Consider the following 23057-nt stretch of genomic DNA (forward strand, 5'->3'; position numbering starts at 1 on the left):
TGGGTCCCCAGTGCTTCTATCAAACTAGAAAATGTAAAAAAGAACAACCCAGTAACTTAGTTATGGTAAACCATTCTCTGCAAGCATGTAAAAATAGCTCATTAAAATTTGGCTCCCCTTGTGATGTCAGAAGGGGATCTTATTATAATACCACCCCTTAATCTGCACTATCCAATCACGGCACTGCCATTTAATGCAGAGAGAGAGAGAGAGAGAGAAATAATTGACAGCACATTTGAGTTTCAATTTCAACAAATCACTATGATGGCGATCAGTGTTTGCATTTCATACGCTTATTTGCATTTAAAAGGACACACCCAAAAATGGCACATTTTTGCGCACACCTACAAAGTGGCAATTTTAACATGCTATACTAAATATTTAAATACTCTGGAGGCACATTTAAGGTGTAAGATCAACAAACATGACATCTAATGTCTGTGAGGCTCTGTATGAAAGTTTATTTTGGGTTCTTATAATTTTCTGTAGTTGTACTACACAAAGTAAATTTTTGTTTGATGAGGTTGACAGTCACACGACCACAAGCCAACAGACAGAACCTTTTATTAGCAGGTTCTTATTTCAGTATAAATCACACTACACATTTCCTTTAGAAACTCTACAGTGCTGACTAAATCAAACAGAACCAAAGAAACCTTTCCATATAAATAAGCTCCACGGAAAAGCCTATAGAGTCTTTAAAAAGAATTCTGTCATCTTACAAAAAATATATATGTTCATGTCAGCTCTGACTAAAGCCTACAACTGAAAATATATTATTCATCAAGGACCTGTTTGAATTTGTGTAGTATTTTCTCAGTGTGCAGCCGAGCTGAAGTGCTTCCATATTTCACAGTTACGGACAGGCACTGAGTAACGTGTTACGAGCTACATCATTTGCCACGTTGGCAACCAGTAACAGGAAAAGAGAGAGAAATAGAGAGAAGTTATTAAAAAGAGTGAGAGAGAGAGATCGACAAAGGTGGTGTTCACCAAAGGCAGATCTTTAAATTCATTGAGATGAACTGCAGTTCCTGGTTTATAAAAGAAAACCAAACAGTTGAAATGTACAGTATTAAAAGAAGAAGTGTCGCCATTTAAAAACTCTTCTGTACAAATCAGTATAAAAAGTCTTTGTGTGGTTCATGCGTTCTCATGACCTTTGGGTGCACAGAGTCTCGAGGTCGGTCCGGCCTCAGAGGGGACGCTGTCGGGGACGGGCCAAGGGGAGGACCACTCCAGCTGATTGACAGTCCAGAGCTCAGTTTAGAGCTGGGTTTGGTTAGTAGTGTGGAGTGCGAATGTTTGACTGAGTTAGTCGAGTGCGTCGGTTTGGTCGAGTGGGTCGGTTTGGTTGTGTTACTAGAGTGAGTCGGTTTGATCATGTTACTAGAGTGGATGGATTTGGTCGCATTACTAGAGTGAATCGGTTTGGTTGCGTTGCTAGATGCGGTTGTTTTGTTTATGTTACTACCTTGGGTCGGTTTGGTCGTGTTACTAGAGTGAGTTAATTTGGTTGACGTCGAGAGCGAGTGTCCTGGTTTGGGGCCAGAGGAGAGAGAATGGAAGTATTTGGATGACGAGGCGTGTACGCGTTTCGTCGGCGTGTGTGCTTGTTTAGGCGTGTACGGACCAGCCGCGGAGCTACGAGAGCACGCGTCGAACGCGGCGGTCGAGGGCTGTGAGGGATTGCCAAAACATTCTGATACGTGGTGCACTTTGGACTGTCCGTCAGACTTGGTGGAAAGAGGCGGAGTCAGGCTGTTGCTGCTGGGTGGGCATTTGGGCGATCTTTCGGGGAGCGCCTCGACCCACTCCACCTTTATTGGGGGTCCGCTCGGCATCTCTCTCGAAGCTCTGAAGTCTGTGTTTTCAGCTTTTGCATTCTCACTCAGTGGTTCCTCCTTGATTTGCTGGATCTTCTCGTCACGATCCTCTCGAATTTTGTTGTCTTCTGCGTCCTGGTGATACTGCTTCAAGCGGACGTGCCAAGCAAGGCTGCACACTGCTGACACGCTCTTGAACTGGTGAACTACGTTGCGTGGGATAAAGTAAATGTCGTTGTCGTATAACTGAATACGAGCGTAACGAATGCCCTCTCGCCGTAACTGATTGAGTTTCGCATCATCAACCCACTGTACACACTAGAGAAAGAGAGAAAGAGAAAAATGTATAACGCTTTAGCAATATTGTAAGTGACACAATTAGGCTAATAAAGTTCCTTTAAATTTAAAATTGAGAGAGAGATTTAGACTTGACTTAAAAGAGAAAGAGAGAGACAGAGTGAGTGAGAGAGATGAATACACAGAACTCATTCATGAAACCTAGAGATGCACTGATATATCAGCCAATAATCAGTATCAGTCGATAAAAGCAATTGTTCACAGTATCAGCCGATAGTCATGGCCACTATATCATGTCAATCAAAAGAGAAAAAAATGCAATGAATTTGAGCTCTGTGTATAGTAAATGTAAAGAACCATCCCTAGTTTATTTATTTAAAGCAACACTATGTAGTTTTTTTACCTTTAAATAATGTCTCTAAAATTATTTCAGTGATAGAACAACTTTTAACTGGACAAATTGTACTGTTGCTGCAACCTGAGCAGCCTCCTAGCTGCTACAAGCACACTCTGAAAGTGGCGGTGGAGGGTAGGAAACACAGCCCCGCCCCTCCCCCTGCCTGCAGAAGAGTGTCTGATACCAGGCACTGTTGCGCTTTTCAACCACATGGGGGAGCTGTAAGTCATTTTTACATGGAAACTACATAGTGTTGCTTTAAATAAAGGGATATCAGTGGAAAATGTTTATATCAGTTCATCTAATAAAAACATGTCTAAATAAATGAAAGCTGTCAGCTACATTCTTATACTTTGGTCTTTCTCAGTTAAAGCATCTCTGCAAAAGATTCAGAAAGAACCTCTCATGTTAAATGGATTACATTTATTTTTCTTTTAGTCTTTTTTGGAGCTTACAAGTTCTGATCAACTTCAATTGCAAAAAATGCACAGTAAGAATTTTTTTTATGAGAATGAATGCCAGATGGGTTCACAACAACATGTGGAGAATACAATATAAACATGTCACCTGAGACAAGGGTGGTTCGTACAGGTCTAACTGAAGTCTTTGCACTACTTCGTTGAAGTCAGCCGCGTGGAAACAGATCACGTCTTTGGTTATGCGTGGAGGATCAGGGCTGCGAGAGGACACACACAAAAATCAGCTGTTAACACAGCACAGTTTAAGTCCACGTGCATTAAATTTTTTACAATTTTGCATCGTTGGATAAATAGATTTACAAATAAAGGCAACATTCATCACTATGCATTAAAGGCGGAGTCCACAATGTTTGAAAAACGGTTTGGAAAAGCAGACGGGCCGACTACCAAAACACACTTATAGCCAATCAAATCAAATCAAATGCCGGGTTGCGTATGTGTGGGGCGGGTCTATCAACAGAAGGTCCAGATTCTATTGGGGTAGGGGCGTGTTTGTTTAGGTGATTTCAAATATCAACATTGGCTTTCAAACATCATGGACTCCGCCTTTAAAGTTGGTTGCAGTAAAGTCAGATAAATGATCCTCTACGCTATTAGAAGTGCTTAAGGTCACTTTATATTAAAAAATGGCGAATAGGCTTTGATCTTTCTGAGTGTGCTACTGTTGTAGTCAAGACCACCTAAACCCAAGTGAAGACCAGACTGTTTCGAGACCAAGACAAGACCAGGATCAGAACAGCACGCTTTAAATTCATCTGAAATTTGGTGCTTTTCCATTGCATTTTACCCCACGGTATAGGTCATACATTCATTTATTTTACAGTCTGCCACAAAATCAAAATTGACCCCTGCAAATAAATGCTTGCACATCACGTTTATCACTACCTCTGTATCACATGATTGTACAAAAACCTGTGGTGCAGGTCGACGCACTCCACTGAGCCTCATTTAAAGTGCGTCGCGAATGTGCCGGTACAAACCGCAAGCCTCAAAAATACTGGTATGATGTTCCTGATCCTCAAACTGTGGATGCTTTTTCACCGCTAAAAGGGAGTTTGGGAATGGGAACTTACATCAAAGCACAGATGACAACAGGTTTGCTAAAGGTAAAGCTAATCTTGCATATAGAATGACACTCGTCACAATTCTCTTAGATCACTGTTTCCCAATCCTGGTCCTCAAGTACCCCCTTCCAGAAAGTTTTAGATGTCTCCTTATTTAAAACACCTGATTCAACTCATCAGCCTCCTTCCAGAATGGTTAACATAGCCGTTTCTCAATGTGCGTTCTTGTCTGTACTTGTGTTCTTGTGGACTTGTGAAACTTCATCAGCCGCGGCCCAAGTACTGTTCCAATTTAAAGTTCGCATCAAGCCCAAGTTCACATAAAATCCCCGGATGTGTTCTTGATCTGCCCATTTTATCGAGGATGCATCAGAGGAGACTTGTGTGGACTAATGACAGCGAAGTTTCCCAGAATGCATTTCGCGTCAGGAGTTCGTTCTTCCGAGTCTGAACTTGCAAGTTCGAACTACGAAGGACACAAGTCCGAGTTTGGCGTACTTGGTATTGAGAAACGGCTCATGTCTCCCTAACAAGCTGATGAGTTGAATCAGGTGTGTTCAATAAGAAGACATCTAAAACTTTCTGAGAGGGGGTACTTGAGGATCAGGTTTGGGAAACAATGTCTTAGACCAATCAGTGATCTTCAGTGTTTTCATGTCACATTTAAGCATCAGCTCAGCTCGCTTGGAACCCCAACCGAGGTGGTACTAAAAAAGTATCAGGGTCCTACATACTGTATCCAATGAAAAAAGCCCCCAAAAGTAAGCCAACCCAAACCATGGGGTACTATGCAATGGAAAATCCTTAAGTCATAATAAAATAAAACTATAGTTGCATTGGTTTCTAAATAAATATACTGTATCTAAATACACTGGCTATCTGATTAAATAATGTTTTGAGATTACTATTTTAAATGTAACATTTTAAATTAGAAATATGGGAAAATAAATGATTCTTTTTAAATATGAAGCTAAAGCCACTTCTTGAGCGAGTCGCAGAATCATTTATTCAACCGATTGGTTTTTACAGCAAAAAAGTGGCTCTTCTGTAGATTTCTGTAGAACTACTTTCATCACTAAAACTAACAATTAATGTTAACAAATATCAATGCACTCTGGAAATGAATTGATATCACTGCAGTTGGAGTACAACAACACTAGTGTGTGCTTTCAGTCACAGAGCAAGGCAGACAGACACTGGGATGGTGTGGAAATGCTTACACTATAAAGATTATTTAGGATTATACCACCAGGCTGTTCCACAGGAGTTGATTATTTTCTGTAAAACCTACGCTTAACTTGTCAAATGTTTTGAAATGACCACCAGATCAATGTTTGTGGTAACTGTGGTGCAAGAGGAATAATTGACGACGGGCCATTAAATTATTAGAAAATTACCACCTTGGGTGTGCATTATTTTCAAATAATTCAACAGCCCATTGGCAATTATTCCTTACATGTTTTATGCAATGAACAGTCTACAATCATTAACATAAGAATGATAGTAAGAACAAATGAACGTGTGCATACTGTGATTTTTCTTAAGCAGATTTCCAGTGTGTCAAAGTCCACACAATTATTCGTAAATAAGTGATGTTGTCTGCTGGTGTGTATGTGTTAAGTGTTTTCTCACCTTTCACCGCACCGGACAGCTTTCAAAACACCTACAGCTGCAGTCGTTTGCCGTTCGAAACCTTGACCGATGTGGTCGGCGTGAGCTCGGGTTCGATCCTCAAACAACATCTCGCGTGGCTCACTGGTTCGGGGCAGGTACTGAAGATTCTTAATTTCATTTGTCGACCTGGATAAAAGACAAACTGGTCATGTTTGAGTCCTGCTCTGTTTGCTTCTTCTGTCTTCTGAAGCGAAATGATGTGTTTACGAAAGAAAATGCTTAGTATTTCTAACTTATCTAAAGGTCGTTAAGTTGAATTTAAATGTAAACACCACAACGCGTTGTGTAATATCTAAAAAAGATGGCAAGCAGGCTCTTTAAGATGATCATTAGTTCTTGTGAATGTCATCACTAGTTGTCGTATATGTTGTGACGAAACACAAGAGGCACGCAACAGCCAATAATTGTCTTATGTACCAACTTGTTTTTTACACTTAAACGCGAGTTCTCGATCTCTACGCAAGCTTAAAATAGTAATGGTGGTCGTTCACAAAAATAATTTCGCTTTAGAAGACATTAATTAAACCCCTGGAGTTTTATGGATGATAGAGGAATGCTTCAAAACCTGGTTACTATGCCATTACAAAGCTTTCCTAGCCAGGATATTATTTTATTTAAATATATAACTTTAATAATAAATGTGATCGGCTGAAGAAAGAAAAGCATATACACCAAGAATATCATGAGGGTGAGTAGGTTTTGGGCTAACTTTCATTTTTGGTTGAAGGATTCCTTTAGGATCTGCATTACATAATCAGCCACATAAACGGGCACTTTTAAAGTAATCAACATCACTAGAGACAATTTTGATATTGGATTTTGGATAAACCATACAAGATATGATATATGAAGAGACAACCAATATGTTTTTTTTAACCAATGTTCTTTGTGTATATTTATAGAACAGTACAAAACTGGACAAACTGTTCTACAGAGCGCGTTTCGTCCCTACATTGTCTCAGACGACAACATGTTTGTCAATCTCAACACTAGATGCCGCCAAAATTTACACACACATCCTTTAAAACATACCGTACTTGTATTATAAATAATTTAAATGTGCTTTTCTGGATTGACAAAAAAGCCCTTACAATAGTGTTAGATCATGGTGACACCACTTAAACCCTTTTAATGTAAAACTGCTATAATTAATATGGTTTAATTCTTAATGCTAGCAATTTAGCTACTCCTGTTCTTTGATTTTTCTGTGATAGTATGGGACACTGCCACATAATGCATGTTTAACCGCTCAAAAATAAATAAATACATTTTTCATGCTACACTGATCTTCTACAAATACTCCATCATAGAAAATAACTGGCATGCTTTGATGTTCTTTGCTTTTCTTTATTTCTATTTCATGTGAAGATCCTCTGGTAAAATGAACAACTGTTAAAAGCACTTATAAAAATAAATTTAATTGGTGTGTCGCAGATTTTCGGCTCGTTTCAGAGTTTCGTTACACCTCTACTTGTAATGCACTGTAAATCACTTTGGATAAAAGCTTCTGCCAAATGCATAAATGTAGGGAGAGAATCACCGCACAATCCAATAAGAAGAGACAATACCTCTCTGATTTAATTTCTTCAGAAGCAGCAAAGAAATAATCACTGTAGAACCTGATTCAACTGCTATATCATTGTATGAAAATCATTGGGAATAATGAGTGCCACAAACACACACAGCATACATTTACTGCAAATGACATGTCAGTTGTGACGTTTTTGGACAGAAAGCTGCACCCCTGTTTAGACATTTAGTATAAAGTGAAGTGACATGGGTCCCGTACACACTGCATATTAATGGCTTAAAGGCTTAATCCTGTTCTATACACACACAGTTCAGTACTTTACCGCATTCTACAACCGTATTAACTCCTGCAAAATGCACGTAGTAACAAACGCATTTACAGAAACACTGCATAGTGTGTACATAACCGAACTGAACAACTAGTAGTTAATAAAGTGTTTAAACGTGCATCATGGACATGACAGGTCTCTCTTCTGAAAAAATAAATGCCTAAGGGGAAAAAGTCTTTTATATGTGCGGTGCAGAAAATGACAGAGGCACGAGCTTTGCTGACTAGTCAGATCTTGCACAAAAAATCCAATATTTAACCGAAATAAATCCAAATGCTTTGCCTCAAAAGATCAAAATATTGGGACCGCGACCTTCATACTTTAATAACCCCAGAAAACTTTTATCGCTTCATGAGCCAAAAGCCATAAACGGTTAAGCGCCAAAACGGTATGCAAGTACAAAAAAGACGAAGACCTGGCAACACTGCAAGACAGCGCGCTGTGGAGCAGCCTCACAAATGCGTACAATACATAACGCCAAGACGGAGGTTTACTGCAAAACATAAAGCTGTTAAATTATTTAAGTCAAAGCTGTGAGTGATAACCACGCGAGACGGCAGAACGTTGCTATGGTTATCTCTGTGTCAATCATCACATTTTAAGAAGCGAGTCTTGTTCCGTACAGACATGAAACATGCATTTAGGGGATTCACTCCTGCATTTAAACGCGGTTGTCAATCCCGAAAGTTTGCAGTGTCTACCAGTCCATGAAGTCCTCTGCATTATGGCTCCCCAGATTTCAAAGGATACGCACTGAACTATAAACTTTGACTTCATCAGACTAACTTTGACATAATATTAACGCACATTAAATAAAAGTGTAGATAAATCTGCCTGCATGTTCACCAGTGGTTACCTTTTCCGTTTGAAAGGAGACTTGGGCATGTCTGTGACTGGGATCATCTGCTCTCCAGGCCGAACCCACATGATGGGCCCGTCGTCACTCTCTTCTGGACTGCTTAGCTTCAGACTTGAGAAAGAACCCCATGGAAGTGTACGCTGTAAACAGACACACACAATACACAAACAGATATTTATTCAGTTAAGGAGCTGGCAAATAGTTTTACTTTTAAAAATACTGTATTTAATTCAGTTCACAAACCATTTTTCACAATACAAGAAATATTTCAATCAGAAGTATTTAATATTAATCATAATGATGTTCATTTTCAAAAACAAAGGATGGATATGGTCTATACACCATATTTTTACATTTAAATAAGGACATCCTAGTGTGTCCCATCACTCACTTGATTAATCTTTTAATTAAACATTAATTCATATTTAACTAACAGGAGGCAAAGTGTATGTGTTGGTTATAGTAAGTATATCGAACAAAAAATTGTGTTCCTTAAAAATCTTTTCAAATGATCTAACATTTAAATATACAGTGTATGTGAACCTTTTGGAATTTCATGGTTTTCTGAATATATTTGTCATAAAATGTGATCTGATCATTCATCTAAGTCAAGGGTATTAGCAAAAATAGTGTGTCTAAAAATAATAACACAAAATCTGATCTTTCATGTCTTTATTGAACATACTCATTCAACATTTAAAATGGCAGTGGAAAAAGTAAGTGAACCCTTAGAATTAATAACTTGATGACCGCCTTGGCAGCAATAACCTTAACCAGGCACTTCCTGTGGCTGTGGATCAGACCTGCACTTTTTTCTGGCAGAATTGCTTTAGCTCTGTCATTTTCTTTGGACGTCTCATGTGTATGGCCCTCTTCAAGTCAATCCATAGCATCTCTATTGGGTTGAGGTCTGGCCACTCCAAAAGGCAGATTTTGTTTTTGGAGCCATTCTGTTGTGGACTTGCTCCCGTGTTTTGCATCGTTGTTGTGTTGCATCACCCACCTTCTACACAATTTCAGCTGACGTACAGACATTCTGACATTATCCTGAAGAATTGTCTGATATACTTGAGAATTCATCTTCCTCTCAATGATTACAAGCTGGCCAGGCCCTGATGATGCAGCAAAGCAGGCCCAAATCATGATGTTTCCTCCACCATACTTTACAGTTGGGATGATGTATTCATGATGATATGCTGTGCCCTTTCTACGCCAGATGTAGCGCTGTGTGTTTTTTCCAAATAGCTCAATCTTAGTTTCATAAGTCCATAAAACATTTTGCCAATACTGTGGAGTGTGTCAATGTGCTCTTTTGCAAACTTCAGGCCTGCAGCAATGTTCTTTTTAGTAAGCAGTGGCTTCCTTAGTGGATACCCTGCTTGTTCAGCTTTTTACGTATTGTACATTCATGAACAGAGATGTTAGCAAATTCCAATGATGCCTTCAAATCCTTGGCTGTCATTCGTGGTTGTTTCTTTACCTTATTGATAAGTCTTTGATGTGCTCTTGGTGTCATTTTGACTGGGCGCCCACTTCTTGGTAGAGTAGCAACAGTGCCAAAGCGTCTGCATTTGTGGATTGTTTGCCTAACTGTAGAGTAGTGAATTTCTAAAGTCTTTGAAAATAACTTTGTAACCCTTTCCAGCTTTATATAAAGCAGCAACCCTTGAACGTAGCTCCTCTGAAAGCTATTTTGGCAAGGCATGGCTCACATAAGTATGTTCTTCTTGTGCGAACCAAACTAAAGAATTGGAGGGGTTATCATCAGTCAAAGTCCAGCTTTTTTTAGATCATCAACTCAAGGGTTTGTACTATTAGTACAAGCACTATTAGTTTTTTTGTTGTTCCCAATAAAGACATGAAAGATCAGATTTTTTGTGTTTCTATTTTTAGACACATTATGTTTGTAAATACCCTTGACTTGAAGATGAAGATCAGATCACATTTTATGACAAATTTAATGAAATGTTCAAATACTTTTTCTTGCCACTGTAAGTTGTTGTATACGTGGTTAAAAGCAATCATGTGTAATTGAACCCTACCATTACTGTCTTTGGATATCTAACTGTGAATGTGTTTTAATTGTTGGTTTTATTGTATTGAGGCATGGGTGGTCAATTATGTTTGTTTTTCTGTGATAACCCAGTGTATTTTAATTTTAGATTGCCTTTTTAAAATCTGGCAAGGAGCAACAGATGAACATTATGAGCCTGTGGACTAACTCTGGCTTATTTACTGTATTTATACTTTCGACTTATGAGTACCATTTCTTAACAACAAATAATATTGCTGTCAGAATGTGATTGTGTGTGCATTTTAGAAAGAGATAGAAACGCACCTCCAGGAAGGGCGACTTCTCCAGCATGCTAAGGAACTCTGGAAAATAATCGCCCACTTCTTCATCCACAGCGCCCACCAGACTGATCTGTCTCATGGCCCCGGCACGGTACGTCCCGTGAGAGTAACTCCTCTTAACCTGTGCACACACAGTAACAGCTGAAGTTTAAAGAAACTCAAATTATTATCAAACAAACACACACACGCATGACAGGAAAAAGACTGAACACAAACACAGCTCTCACAGAACCAATAATACTGATATTATGATTTTCAACAGAGACACAATATTAATGATTTCAGAGTAGCAAAGTCTTGAATTAGAAAAGAATATGCTTTGACTGCTGTAAGGGCTGTGAGGAGATTTTTTTACTTCGGTGACAAAGCAACAAATCACGCGATTATGCGGTTAACCCACCCCACAAGGAATCGGAAAACAAGAGTTCTCTTTATTTTTAAAACAGTTTAATAACTATTAGCAATAACAACATGAAATGAAAGCTGCAAGCAGCAATGAAAGGGCCCTCATGACCACCCCCAGCCAATGGCCTTAGGAAAGCGGGAAACAGTGGGCCTCTGGGCGATATGCATTTTAGTGGGTAAATATTATTTTGTAGGCAATAGTATTTTGATGTGCCACACCTCCTGTTGGCAGCAGTTGGCGCAATAAACTGAATAGTGCCACATAAATGCCTTCAGTCATAGAATCTTATTAAACATTAATTAGAGTACAGATTGAACACTGAATGTTAAAACATGCCTGTTCATGATGCCACCAGGAGGCACTATGACTGTTACTGAATATTGCCATGTTGATGTGTTCAGACCAAGACTCAATCTTATCAATCATGTGAAGTTTGGGAAAGATGGGAAATTGCATAATCGGTGTAAAACATGTCACTTCCTGTTGCCAGGTGGTGGCGCTATAACCATAAGTTACTATTGGCATGTAGATGTTTTCTGTCCAGGACCCTTAGCAATCATGTAAAGTTTGGGACACATCAGACATTACATAATCAGTGTAAAACTAGGGATGCACCAATACCGGTATCGGCCATCGGCCTCGATACCACATTTTCTAAAGTACTCGTACTCGTTAAAAGTCCCCCGATACCTGGAATCGATACCACGGTCTGAGAAATGTCTATGTTTGAGCGGCGTGTAAGGGGTTAATGCCTCTTGTGTTGTCCAAAGAGGCAGAGTTTACAACAAACTGGAAAACTAGTCCTTTGTTTTTTTGTTAAATTATATGACTAAAGCTGTTACCTGTAAATTTAAATCATGTTTTTTTATTAAGTACTCGGTATCGGTATCGGCAAGTACTGAAATGCAAGTACTCGTACTCCAAAAAAGTGGTATCGGTGCATCCCTATGTAAAACATGTCACTTCTTGTTGCTAGCTGGCCAGCTGCCATGTTACAGGAGCGTACCAAATTTCGTACATGTACGTCAAACACAATCCGAGGGCAGCTTTGTTAAATATTTGGAAGTGGTGCTAAAACATGTCCCTACAGGTTGCCAGCTGGTGGCACTGTGACTATAAATTAAAGTTGCTATGTAGATGTATTATGGTCAGGACTCTGATCAATCATGTGAAGTTTGGGACAGATCGGACACTGTATGCCTGAGTTCCAGCAACTTCCTGTTTCATGGCAAAACATCAAAATTTGCCAGGCCAGAACCAACACAAATTTTCACGTAGTGTCAAATTCTTTGCAATTTAGCATCATGAAGGCCTTAGGATGACACTCACCAATAATGATGATGATCCCACAAAAACTGTAGGAAGAGTTTGTTAAAGTATAACACCTGGAAATAGGGCTGCACGATTCTTGCTAAAATGTCAGATTTTCCATCGCTCACACGATTCTCATTTTTCAACAAAAACAATTATTGCACAAGTAAAAAAGTGCTAAACAGGACTTTTAGATATAATACCATGTCTTAAAAGTCTCTTTTCCTTATTTCAGACCCCTTAAGTTGAGTTATTTAAAATTAGCTAGCATTGGGGTAGTTGTAGCCTAGTGGTTAGAGCATCAGGCTTATAACCAGAGAGTTGCCGGTTCGAGGCTCACGGCCGGCAGTTTGCAATGGTGTTGCCATTGAGCAAGGCAGGCACCTTACCCTAATTGCTCCCGGTGTGCTGCAGTAATAGCTGCCCACTGTTCCGGGTCAGCTGTCTTATTTCATTAACAATTATACAGTTGACTTATTTTCTTAGTTAATCGTAAATTGTTATAGTATGTTTATGTCTTGCAAATGTAATGCTCAGTTAACTTAAATAAACTAGGCTTTGTGCTGCAGCCTTGTGATTGAGAAATTACCAGAGGTAACTTATTTCCTTGCCTTTTAACAGAACCAATGTTGTTGCATCGTCACTCTCTCTGTCGCCACCAGGATTTTCTGCAAAATCCACCAAGTAAACCGACTGCTGCGTTGTTATACATCACGCATGTGTCAGCATTATGTCATAAATAAGAAGAGAGAGGGAAAAAATGGTCAGGTCTGATTGGTGAATGAATAGGGTTTGGATTAACTATGTGTGAGTGTGAGCAAGTCTGACTGTTAAAGCATCCTGGATTGTAATGTAATTACGTTAACACGTTGTGAATGCAGCATCTGAATACAGGGAAATATATATAAGTGAATCGCCATCATTCAGAAGATCGCATTTATGTATGAATCGAGATTGTGATTCTTTTTAATCGTGCAGCTCTACCTGGAAATGACAAAAACTACCCCAAAAATCACCAAAATCAGAAAAAACTATTTTTTCTGACTTCCTGTTTGGTTTATTGCTCCAAGAGACTTTTTTGTAGGTCTTGCCATGTTACAGAAGCTTACCGAATTTTGTATTTGTACGTCAAACAAAGTCTGAGGACTGCTTCATTGAAAATTTGTAGGTGGTGCTATAGAGGGTATGCAGTGGCAAAGTGGCAAAAGACAGAGCGGCAGAATTTGTGTACAGAGTGAAATCAGCAAAAAAAGGGGGAAAACACGTCTAAATTGGAAAAAGCTGTTCTGCGATAGACTGTACTAAAAGATTTAACAAGAATTCAGAGTTATCGTTTTACAGACTACCAAGAAACACAGAAAGGAGAAGTAAATAAATTGTCCTTGCCAACGTCCACTGACCACAGGTGGGTTGACAAGTTGCTAAGGTCACTATCAAGTGCAACTAAATTAAATTTTTGCTAATAAATGTCAGTTATACTGACATTTTCGCGGCCGCCGCTAGAACAGCTAGACATTTTCTTGAATGTTTTGCCACTCAAAGGGGAAGTAAATCAGTAGCAGTAGCCATATGTCAGGTAGGTTAAATTTTGGGATAAAAAAATCCTATAAAAAATACATAAACTGTACATAAATGAATACTCTTATTCTGTGTAATTGCAAAGTTTTGTCAGTGAGCCTTCATTAAAAAACATTATAATGAGCCTTGTGTTCTACAAAGGTGGGATGGTTTAATAGGGTTAGGCAAGACAAACATATATGTCAGGAAAAGCAATGTCTGGCTATATGCCAATGTCCACGGACTACTGGTTGTTTGGCAAGTTGTTAGGGTCACTGCTAAGGCCAACTAAATTTAATTTAAGCTAATAATAGTCCGTTTTACTGGCGTTTTCGCCACAGCCGCTATAAAAACCAGCCTTTCTGTTGAATGTTTTGCCACTCAACAGGGCAAGCTCCGGCGTGGTCACGTGGAAAAGTGATGTCAATGCATACCCTCTAGAGCCATTTTCCCATATTCCAAAGCCTATACCACATGTAAATTTTCACCACACTTGACGTCTGTGCAAAGTTTCATGAGTTTTCAAGCAAGTTTAAACCCTTTAAAATCCCACTGAATGCAGAGAACCCCTTGAAGAACAGTGGGGTCCTGGCACCTCGGTGCTTTATACGTATCTACAGCTTTTACAGGTTGTTTTAGAAATGTAAAATATATATATATATATATATATATATGAAATGTATATATATGTAATATAATGTACATTTCATAATTTATAGTTTAATATGAATTATGGAACAGTTTTTGTCATCATTTGTAATCCATTTTTTGTACAATAAAATTCATAAAAAACAACCTGTAAAAGCTGTAGAAAGACCATGCCGAGCTCAACATTGCTTCTGGTGAGTTGTGCAAAACTTCGGGTAACAGTCTGTGGATATAAACACACTCCTCCAAATGCAACTTGTTAAAACTTTGAATAATTTATTGTACCAAATATGAGTTACAAACGATGACAAAAACTGTTCCATAATTCATATTTAACTCAAATATGATAAAAACATCAAAGTTATTAATATAAATATTATTTCATGTTATTATTGTTGAATATGTTTTATTAAAAAATTTAAAGCGGAAACGAAACTAAATAGCCTATTGCATCATCACATAAATAACTGCACTTACTCAAATGCTCTGAATTTCTGCTGTTAATTTACATAATCAAGAAGATAATAAGACTTTTTTGATCCCGAGCTGGAGAAATACAAAATAAATCCCCATAGGCTATGTTTAATGGACTGTCCCTGTTAACGGACAGTTTTTTTCTGCAGAAGCCCTTGAACATATAACGGAAGACAGTTAATTATGATAAACAATGATTATTATGTATAGTTCTTATCACACACCATATGGACTCAGGGGTTAAAGCAAAAAGATCCTGAGCAATTTTCCGGGGGCGGACACGTTGTGGAAAACATTGCTGAAACTAAGTAGTAATGTATCTGCCATTGCCATTAGCACCTGACAGGCTCAAACTACAGGTTATGATGGGCTATTTGAAACAGCAAAATAAAAAAGGTTAGTCACTCAAATAATGGAGCAAACACAATATTTTTGCTAAAACTTTTTTGTCATCATTTACTATATGCACCAAAGTAAACCATCAGAGTCAGACTGAACAAAATCAGTCACTTATTTCAATTCAATGTGCATTTAAAGGTTAATACATAAACGTGGTGCATTTTAAGAGTAAAAATAAGCAACACAGATTGAGGAATTGTATGTTCTTAAAAATCTTTGGTTGCATATATTTATGGCAATAAAAGAGCACACAAGCCACATACATAACTTTCACTTATTGGTCAAAACATTGATGTTTATAGAATAATTAGTGGTGGCATTTATTACAGATTTATTATTGATTACTGAACAGCAAGCAACCTTTGCACCCTAAATTTGAAGTGGATTTTTGTACTGTAAACATTAAAGTTACATTCAAATGATGTGGTGACTTTGTCTTTTCAGACACCTAGGAATTTAGTCAAGTGCGTTTGTCTTTTGTACAGCTCTTTTGGCAAAGCATAATAGTCAAGAGCTGCTTGTTTCAAACACACACACACACAGGCCAACCTAATCCATGAATGTGTCTGTGTGTCATTATATTATTCTGTAATCGCATGCGTTAACGCACACACGCAAACCAGATTCATGAACTATCAGTACATGCGTGTGTTCGTCAGCATGAAGTCAGAACTGGTTTGTGTTGATGCGTTTGTTAACGCATGTGATTACAGAATAATATAATGCAAGCAAAACGTTTTGACACAAACGCAACCTTATACAGATATCAAAAGACAGCATTTCACCTCGACGAGCAATCCTGTAATGCTTTCATTTGCAGCCAACGCCGCACATCAGAGATCCGGAAAACTTTAGCCCTGCTTTCACCAGTAATAAATAAATAAATATACACTTTTATGATGCTGATGATGACCTCAGCAACGCGGTAGGCATCTCATTACTGCGGTGATGCGATTTAGTACTACAGTCTTAATGTAATATTTAAAAACCCAGCAGCTTCAAAGTGTATGTCAGACTCACACAAGGGCTCTGCGATTAAGTAAGAAATAACTTTTTATTTAGTTTATAATATTAAAAGAAGAATTATGTTCTGGTTTCAACTGAATTCAAATAATTGTTCTTACCCAACGGGCAGAGAAACTAAGTAAAGCATTCATGTTTTTACATTTTCAATGACGTTCACTCATTTGGCTGGTACTTTAATCTAGAAGAGGAACCATCTTAAGCATCTGATGCCATAATGGTGGTGGACAGTTACTTTAACAACTAAATCTAAAACCTCCGAGACACCTGTGTGCATCTGAACTGCCTATTTAATCAAATATACTAATAAACCACCAATATACCGTGCGGTGCATTGTGGGATTGATAACATGTCGTCAACATCCATGTTGCTAACATCCAACTCATCTCTGGATTATATTAGAACAAACACAAACATTAATTTATATTCGCTCTCTTTCTCTCTCTCTCTCTCACTCTGTTTTATGAAGGTCATGTTTCTATTAATGGTGCAAACACAGGCAGTAGTTGGCTAGAAAACCAAAAGCAAACACTGCACCTGATAAGACAATTCTTAAAAATGAGATCTCACTACGGTCTGAACCTGCACCATTCGGTTTCTTTCTGTATGTGCACTTTCTGTGTGTGCCTTCACTCCGTCTGTTTACATTATATCACATTTAGCAGCTGTTAGCACCCAAAGCTACTTTCAAAAATTAGAAAGCATATGAAAAAAATAGGGAGGCAATATTACAATTTACTAACCTGAGCATTAAAGTTTGCCATAGTAGTCGTCTCGATGTCCTTCTTCCCCAGAATTTCCATTTTGACAGGCGAATTGGGAAACTTACTAGAGAAGTACTCCAGGAAGTCAGGGAGGTACGAGGCGGCCCCATGAATTATGCCCATCACATAGTTGGCAGCTGCCTCCTGATCCTCGCTAAATGCCAACTTTACAAACTCCTGTGCGAATCTCTGCATCTCCACAGAAGACAGGACCGACAGCTCTCTGCTGTAGGCGTGAACCACCAGGGCGCCGCCGTTCGGCTGGTGCTCCACGTGAACCAGCCGGCCAAATTCGAGCCGGTCCAGTCCAGGCAGTTGGGAACTTTTCCCCACGCCCTCCGAGACGGCACCGCTCGAGCTTCGATAGCAGCCCTCTTCCTGCTTCATCCTGCCACTGGAGGACAGAGCGCCGCCCTGCTGGGCGGGAAGAGGATGCTTGAATTCCGGCCCAGAATCAGACATCAAGCTGGACAGACGATCAGAACAAACTGTTTGACTGGATCTGCTGTACATCTTGGGTCGCTTTCGCTTTTCACCTTCTTTATGCTTCTTTTTCTTTTTCTTCTTCACCCTCTTTATCAGCAGGTCCTCAGCTGAGTTTATCTTGGGCTTCTCTCGGTCACCTGCAGCACAAATAGAGAGAAAAAGAGATTCACTTACACACCCTGATAAACACATGACCCCATAACAAACACCACAGCCCAAAAAGAGAGGAAATGAAATTTTCAAGTCAAGATTATGTGGATCTCTGGTCAAGTTCAGCTGAAAGTCTGTGAGATGTGAAGGATCTGTCACAAACCAAGACACACAACAGCAAAACTGAAGGGATGAAGGAATGATCCTGTGCACACGCCCAAGAGAGCTCACCTAATAAAATCACACACAAGCATCACAGATATCTAATGAACTTAAGATGTGCACATTAGGGTTGTGCTGAAGATTGTCAGTTGCATGGTCGATAGGCGAGCCTTCATGATGATAATTGGCATGTTTGCCCATTATAATTTTTAATTATTGTTATGCTATTATTACTATTATCATAGTTTTACATTAACATTCCCGCATAACCCGCACTTGACACCAATGAGCATTATGTGCTATTCCTTGCATGAGAGAGCTTGTGGACTGTTCCTTGAGCATGCACATTTCCTTGCACAAGAGAATTTGCCATGCACGCAGGGGTTTAAAATCAGTTTGTGTGTTGTTTCCTCTCCCTGGCACATAAGAAATTTCAGAGAGCCTGGCCTTTAATGATGCGCTCGGATTAATGGTATCATGTTTGAGAAGGTTGTGGTCGTGACAATGTTGCAAGCTGCCTTTCAGCTTCTGTTTTTTGTCCACCAATCCAGAAAAATTAACAAATAAATAAATGAGTAAGTTACTATAATCAGTATACATAATGGATAGTCCAGGGTCTGCATAAAGTGGTTACGATACAGACTATCACATTTAGTTAAAGGTATAAGGATATGTTCTGTTCATTGATGTCTATTAAACTTTTACTGAGAGCCCAAATATTGCCCTGTTTTATCAAAAATTGCTTGGTGGGTTTACGCCAATGGTCTAGTAAAAACCAAACGCAACACTCAGATGGGTATGTTACATATGAAATTTGGTTTGGTTACATGATGGCATCTATGAACACTTGTACGTAGAATATCACTTTATACTGTAACGCAGCTTTTGTGAAGGGAGATCCGCTGTGCAAAGCATAACGAAGCCGTCACAGCAGCAAATGTGTAAAACATAACCCACCTAACTGGTTTGTGAATTGACACCCAATCAACCCCTATTTTTAAAAACTCATCGGATCTAGATCAAATCACAATAATGACCTATTTTGGATCAAAAACTGTGAATTTTGCCCAAAAGATGAGAATTTGGCATCCCTGCATCAAATGCATAACAATACAGCCGTGCAGGCAATAAAATGTACTTTCCAGAGTTACGCTCCGAGTCGAGAGAGCTGTTCAAAAACACTGTAAAGAAGTTTAAGTATAAAATGTATTTACAGAGAAAATAGTGCAAAGTTGCAAACATGTATTTAGGGTGCGTAATGTCACCCTCTGGGTGTCTGTAACTCACTGAGACAGACGCATAGAGACACAAAGACAAACGCATCACAGAGAACACCAGACAGATCACACACCTTTCTGCATGATCTTCACCTCCCCGTTTTCTTTCTTCATCTCCATCATGAGCTGGAGTTTTCTCATGTCTTTCTCCTCCTTTTCTCTCTCTCTCTTTCTTTCGCTCTCTTTGTCTCTCTCTTTCTGTTTGTCTTTGACAGGGTGTTCTGTAGGAAAGATGAAGAGATGAGCAGGTAGCTGAAACATACAGATGTCATGTCAGAACATCTGCTTGGCGTATCAAAGAGTTGAGTATGTTAATGGTCTGGTCGGAATAATACACACACAACAAAGAAAATTTGTCAGGCTTAATCCATCAAACCCTCGTAGCAGTGATCCCGCATCCCAGTTGGGAGAGTATCGTGGAGTTATCAGCGTAAAGATTGTGGGTTTGATCCTCGGGCCAACATACAGTACATATATACTCATATAAACTGACCTAGAATGGACTGTAAATTGCTTTGGAGAAAATTGTCTGCACAATGCACAAATGTTAACTCCATAACAGTACACACAAGCTTCAACAGCTCTGAAGCAGGATAAGATGATTTATGGCCTCACATGCTAAATGCTTTATTCTGCAAGCTACCACGATCTTTCTAGCATCCGTGCTCACGCTGTGTCCTTTTCCACAACATGATGGTCTATACAAACTGTCACACCATATTTTATATACCCGAGTAAACTGGTATGTATTACAAAAAAAATTTTATATTGTAACTTATTGCATATAATACATATTAGGCATTTATCAGATAATCAAATAAATATTAGGCTTTGAGCTAATTGAGCCTAATTATAGTCACTGTAAAGAATAACTATCAAAGCTCATGTGCTTCCTTACAAACAAATACTAAATACACTCAAGACATCTGCATGACAAACATCCACAGCATTCAACTTTACTGGGTGAATCTTGGTCAGTGAGAGGTTTAAGTAGTGATTTTAATTTCCTGTATCAAAAAAACGTCTTACATCAGATTTTGTCTCATTATGATGTCATAGTGCAACGAAAGACCACCCGTGCAGAAAATCGTTGCCTACTTTATCCCAGCCTCTTTAGTCTCATTCACCGGTAGACGCAAACAGAACGACATACATGATGTTAAGGATTACAAGACATTGTGCAGGGTCTTTATTTTGCCTTCCTTGTGATCCTAACATTAGCGTGAATTGAATTTTGGATCACGTCAGTAAGACATCGTTTGCTCGTTCATTTCATAGGTTGATGCAGACTTTCAAAGATAATTTACTAAATATTATGAAAGATTATATGACACTGGATCCGACATAAACATTGTGACACACAAATAAGAACAAATTGTTTTCACCACGTTGACCATATTACTTTGTGTGGTACAATCGTTTGTAGTGATCATTTGTACACTTTTACCTAAATGTCCCATATTGTTTTCTGTGTACATCACAACAACATTTAAATATGAAAAAATGTTAGCCAATTAAATAGAACCAGGGAACCATTTGAACCCAGGGAACACATGTTTACTGTATACGTTACATTATTACTACGTTTATTCTTAGCCGCTGTATTCTTCTTCTTACATTATCTATTGATTATTCTGTGTTTTCCCCTACATCTACTCATGTAAAGCTGCTTTGAAACAATTAACAATTGTGAAAAGCGCTATATAAATAAAATGGAATTGAATTTTGGTAAAATATATGTATTGTAATGCACTGTAAGTTACTTTAAAAGCGTCTGACAAATGCAGAAATATAAATATGTGTGTACACGTACGAGTCAAATAAACTATATTTCGCAAGGCTGTGCGTTCGACCGTTCGTATACATTCACATGTACGTTAGTCTTCCGAGTGTTGGATGTGACACCTGTCACAACAGTGCTTCACGCCAAAAAATTGTCAAAGAGTATAAAAAGTCAATTCTATGTCAAAGAGATAGAAAATAACACATTACTGCAAAAAGAAAAATATTTATGCAAAAATCTTGTCACAAATCACAAGTGGGCCTCGGACAACATTATGGAATTGAAACAGATGCCGTTCGTGACACCTTGGAAAAAGTTCCCGTGCAGTCGAACTAATCACTGACCGGTTTGTCAAACCCATGGCATAAGGCATCGCGGCACTTGAGTACAACACAACTAACTGAGATTATACTTATGATGCTGATATTAATGGGAGTTTGAAACACAAGTTGTGTTTCACTGCAGACGAATGATTTGTCGTACAGTAATGACGCTTGAATGGGTAATTCAGTTACAATGCAGCAGAAATTATGAAGATTAGCCGTCATGTTCAGTTGTCTAACGTAAATACACTTCAATCATAACAGCAGAAATTATGTCTATTAATAAGCGGTATACTATTTGTTACTAAATGTATACTATTTGTTTTTAGAACAACATTTATTAGGTTTACATATATGATGGTATTATTAACACATTTCCTATGTTTATAACACGTTAATTGTATTTGTGATGTTCTGCGGCGCATCACATTGCAGCTCCGTCACCGTTCCGAGTCGCGCGCGCCGAAGCTAAGCTAACTAGCGCGCGTTTGACACACAAATAAATAACTTACACGCTAAACACAGGCGCGAGCGCACGCGCGTATACGCATAATAAACACACATGCGTGTTATTATTAAGTCGTTATAAAGCACATATAGCGCTTGATGAGACGAGAAAACGAGTATATTTACCTCTCTGCGGTAACTTCAGCTCGCCGTTTTCCTTCTTCACACCGAGGTGATTTTCAGCTGCCAGCTTGTAGTTTTTCTTCTGTTTCTCCCTCTCTTTATCTTTCTCTCTCTCACTCTCTTTCTCTCTGTCTCTATCTCTCTCTGTTTTGGGTTTTTTGCTCTTGGGTTTGTTGCTGTGGATCGGCTGCTCCGCACCTCCGTTCATCTTCTTGGTTTTGAAGATTTTCTCCTCATGTCGTATCTTTTTGGCCGGTGGTGGTGGAGGATGATGATGATGGTGGTGCTCGCGGTTCTGGGACGCTGGTTTCGGTTCCGTGGGTTTGTTGAGCTGAATGAACTCCGCCATCTTTTCTCTATTTACTCTCTCGAACTGCTGCTGTTTGTGTAAGAGGCACGAGAGGGGCGCGGCCTGGCGTTGATTGACAGCAAGATCAGGCACGGCGTGGGCGTGACTTGGCTTAATCGACAGCAGAGCAGCGTTTGGTAGGCGTGGTCGTACGTTGATTGACAGAAAGAACAGGCCCGAGGTGGAGGTGGGTGTGACCTGGCGTGAGCAGGCCGGAGGTGGGTGGAGTTTCCGGCCGTGGGACGGTCAGAAGAATGACGTCACCGATTCAAAAATTCTCTTTTGTGTGTTAACTTTTTGAAGATCAATGCGAAATTATGCCCTTGTTAAGATGAAAACTACGTTTAACACAAACTCTATGTTACAGTTTGCCATTGCAAATGCTGGATTTAAATGAGGTTTCAGTAACGTGCCACGTGACTCATTTTACAGTCATAGAAAACCCTGCTTAGCGTTACGAATCAGATTTGCAAAGTAAATTCCCTTTGTCGTCATCATCCCCTT

General features: G+C 39.1%; 1 protein-coding gene across 1 annotated transcript; it reads right to left on the reverse strand.

Moving 5' to 3' along the window:
- Positions 1-547: 547 nt before the first annotated feature.
- On the reverse strand, positions 548-22782 carry LOC135745033 (lysine-specific demethylase RSBN1L-like). The gene is made up of 8 exons (XM_065263420.1): positions 22208-22782; positions 19543-19689; positions 17373-18016; positions 10794-10931; positions 8453-8595; positions 5696-5863; positions 3088-3196; positions 548-2144 (listed from the first exon to the last, which is right to left on the reverse strand). The coding sequence occupies exons 1-8, from the start codon at positions 22551-22553 to the stop codon at positions 1119-1121; spliced, it is 2721 nt and encodes a 906-aa protein (XP_065119492.1). The 5' UTR covers positions 22554-22782; the 3' UTR covers positions 548-1118.
- Between the last annotated feature and the right edge of the window lie 275 nt (positions 22783-23057).

The sequence above is a fragment of the Paramisgurnus dabryanus genome, chromosome 1, assembly GCF_030506205.2.
Source record: "Paramisgurnus dabryanus chromosome 1, PD_genome_1.1, whole genome shotgun sequence".
Lineage (NCBI taxonomy): Eukaryota > Metazoa > Chordata > Actinopteri > Cypriniformes > Cobitidae > Paramisgurnus > Paramisgurnus dabryanus.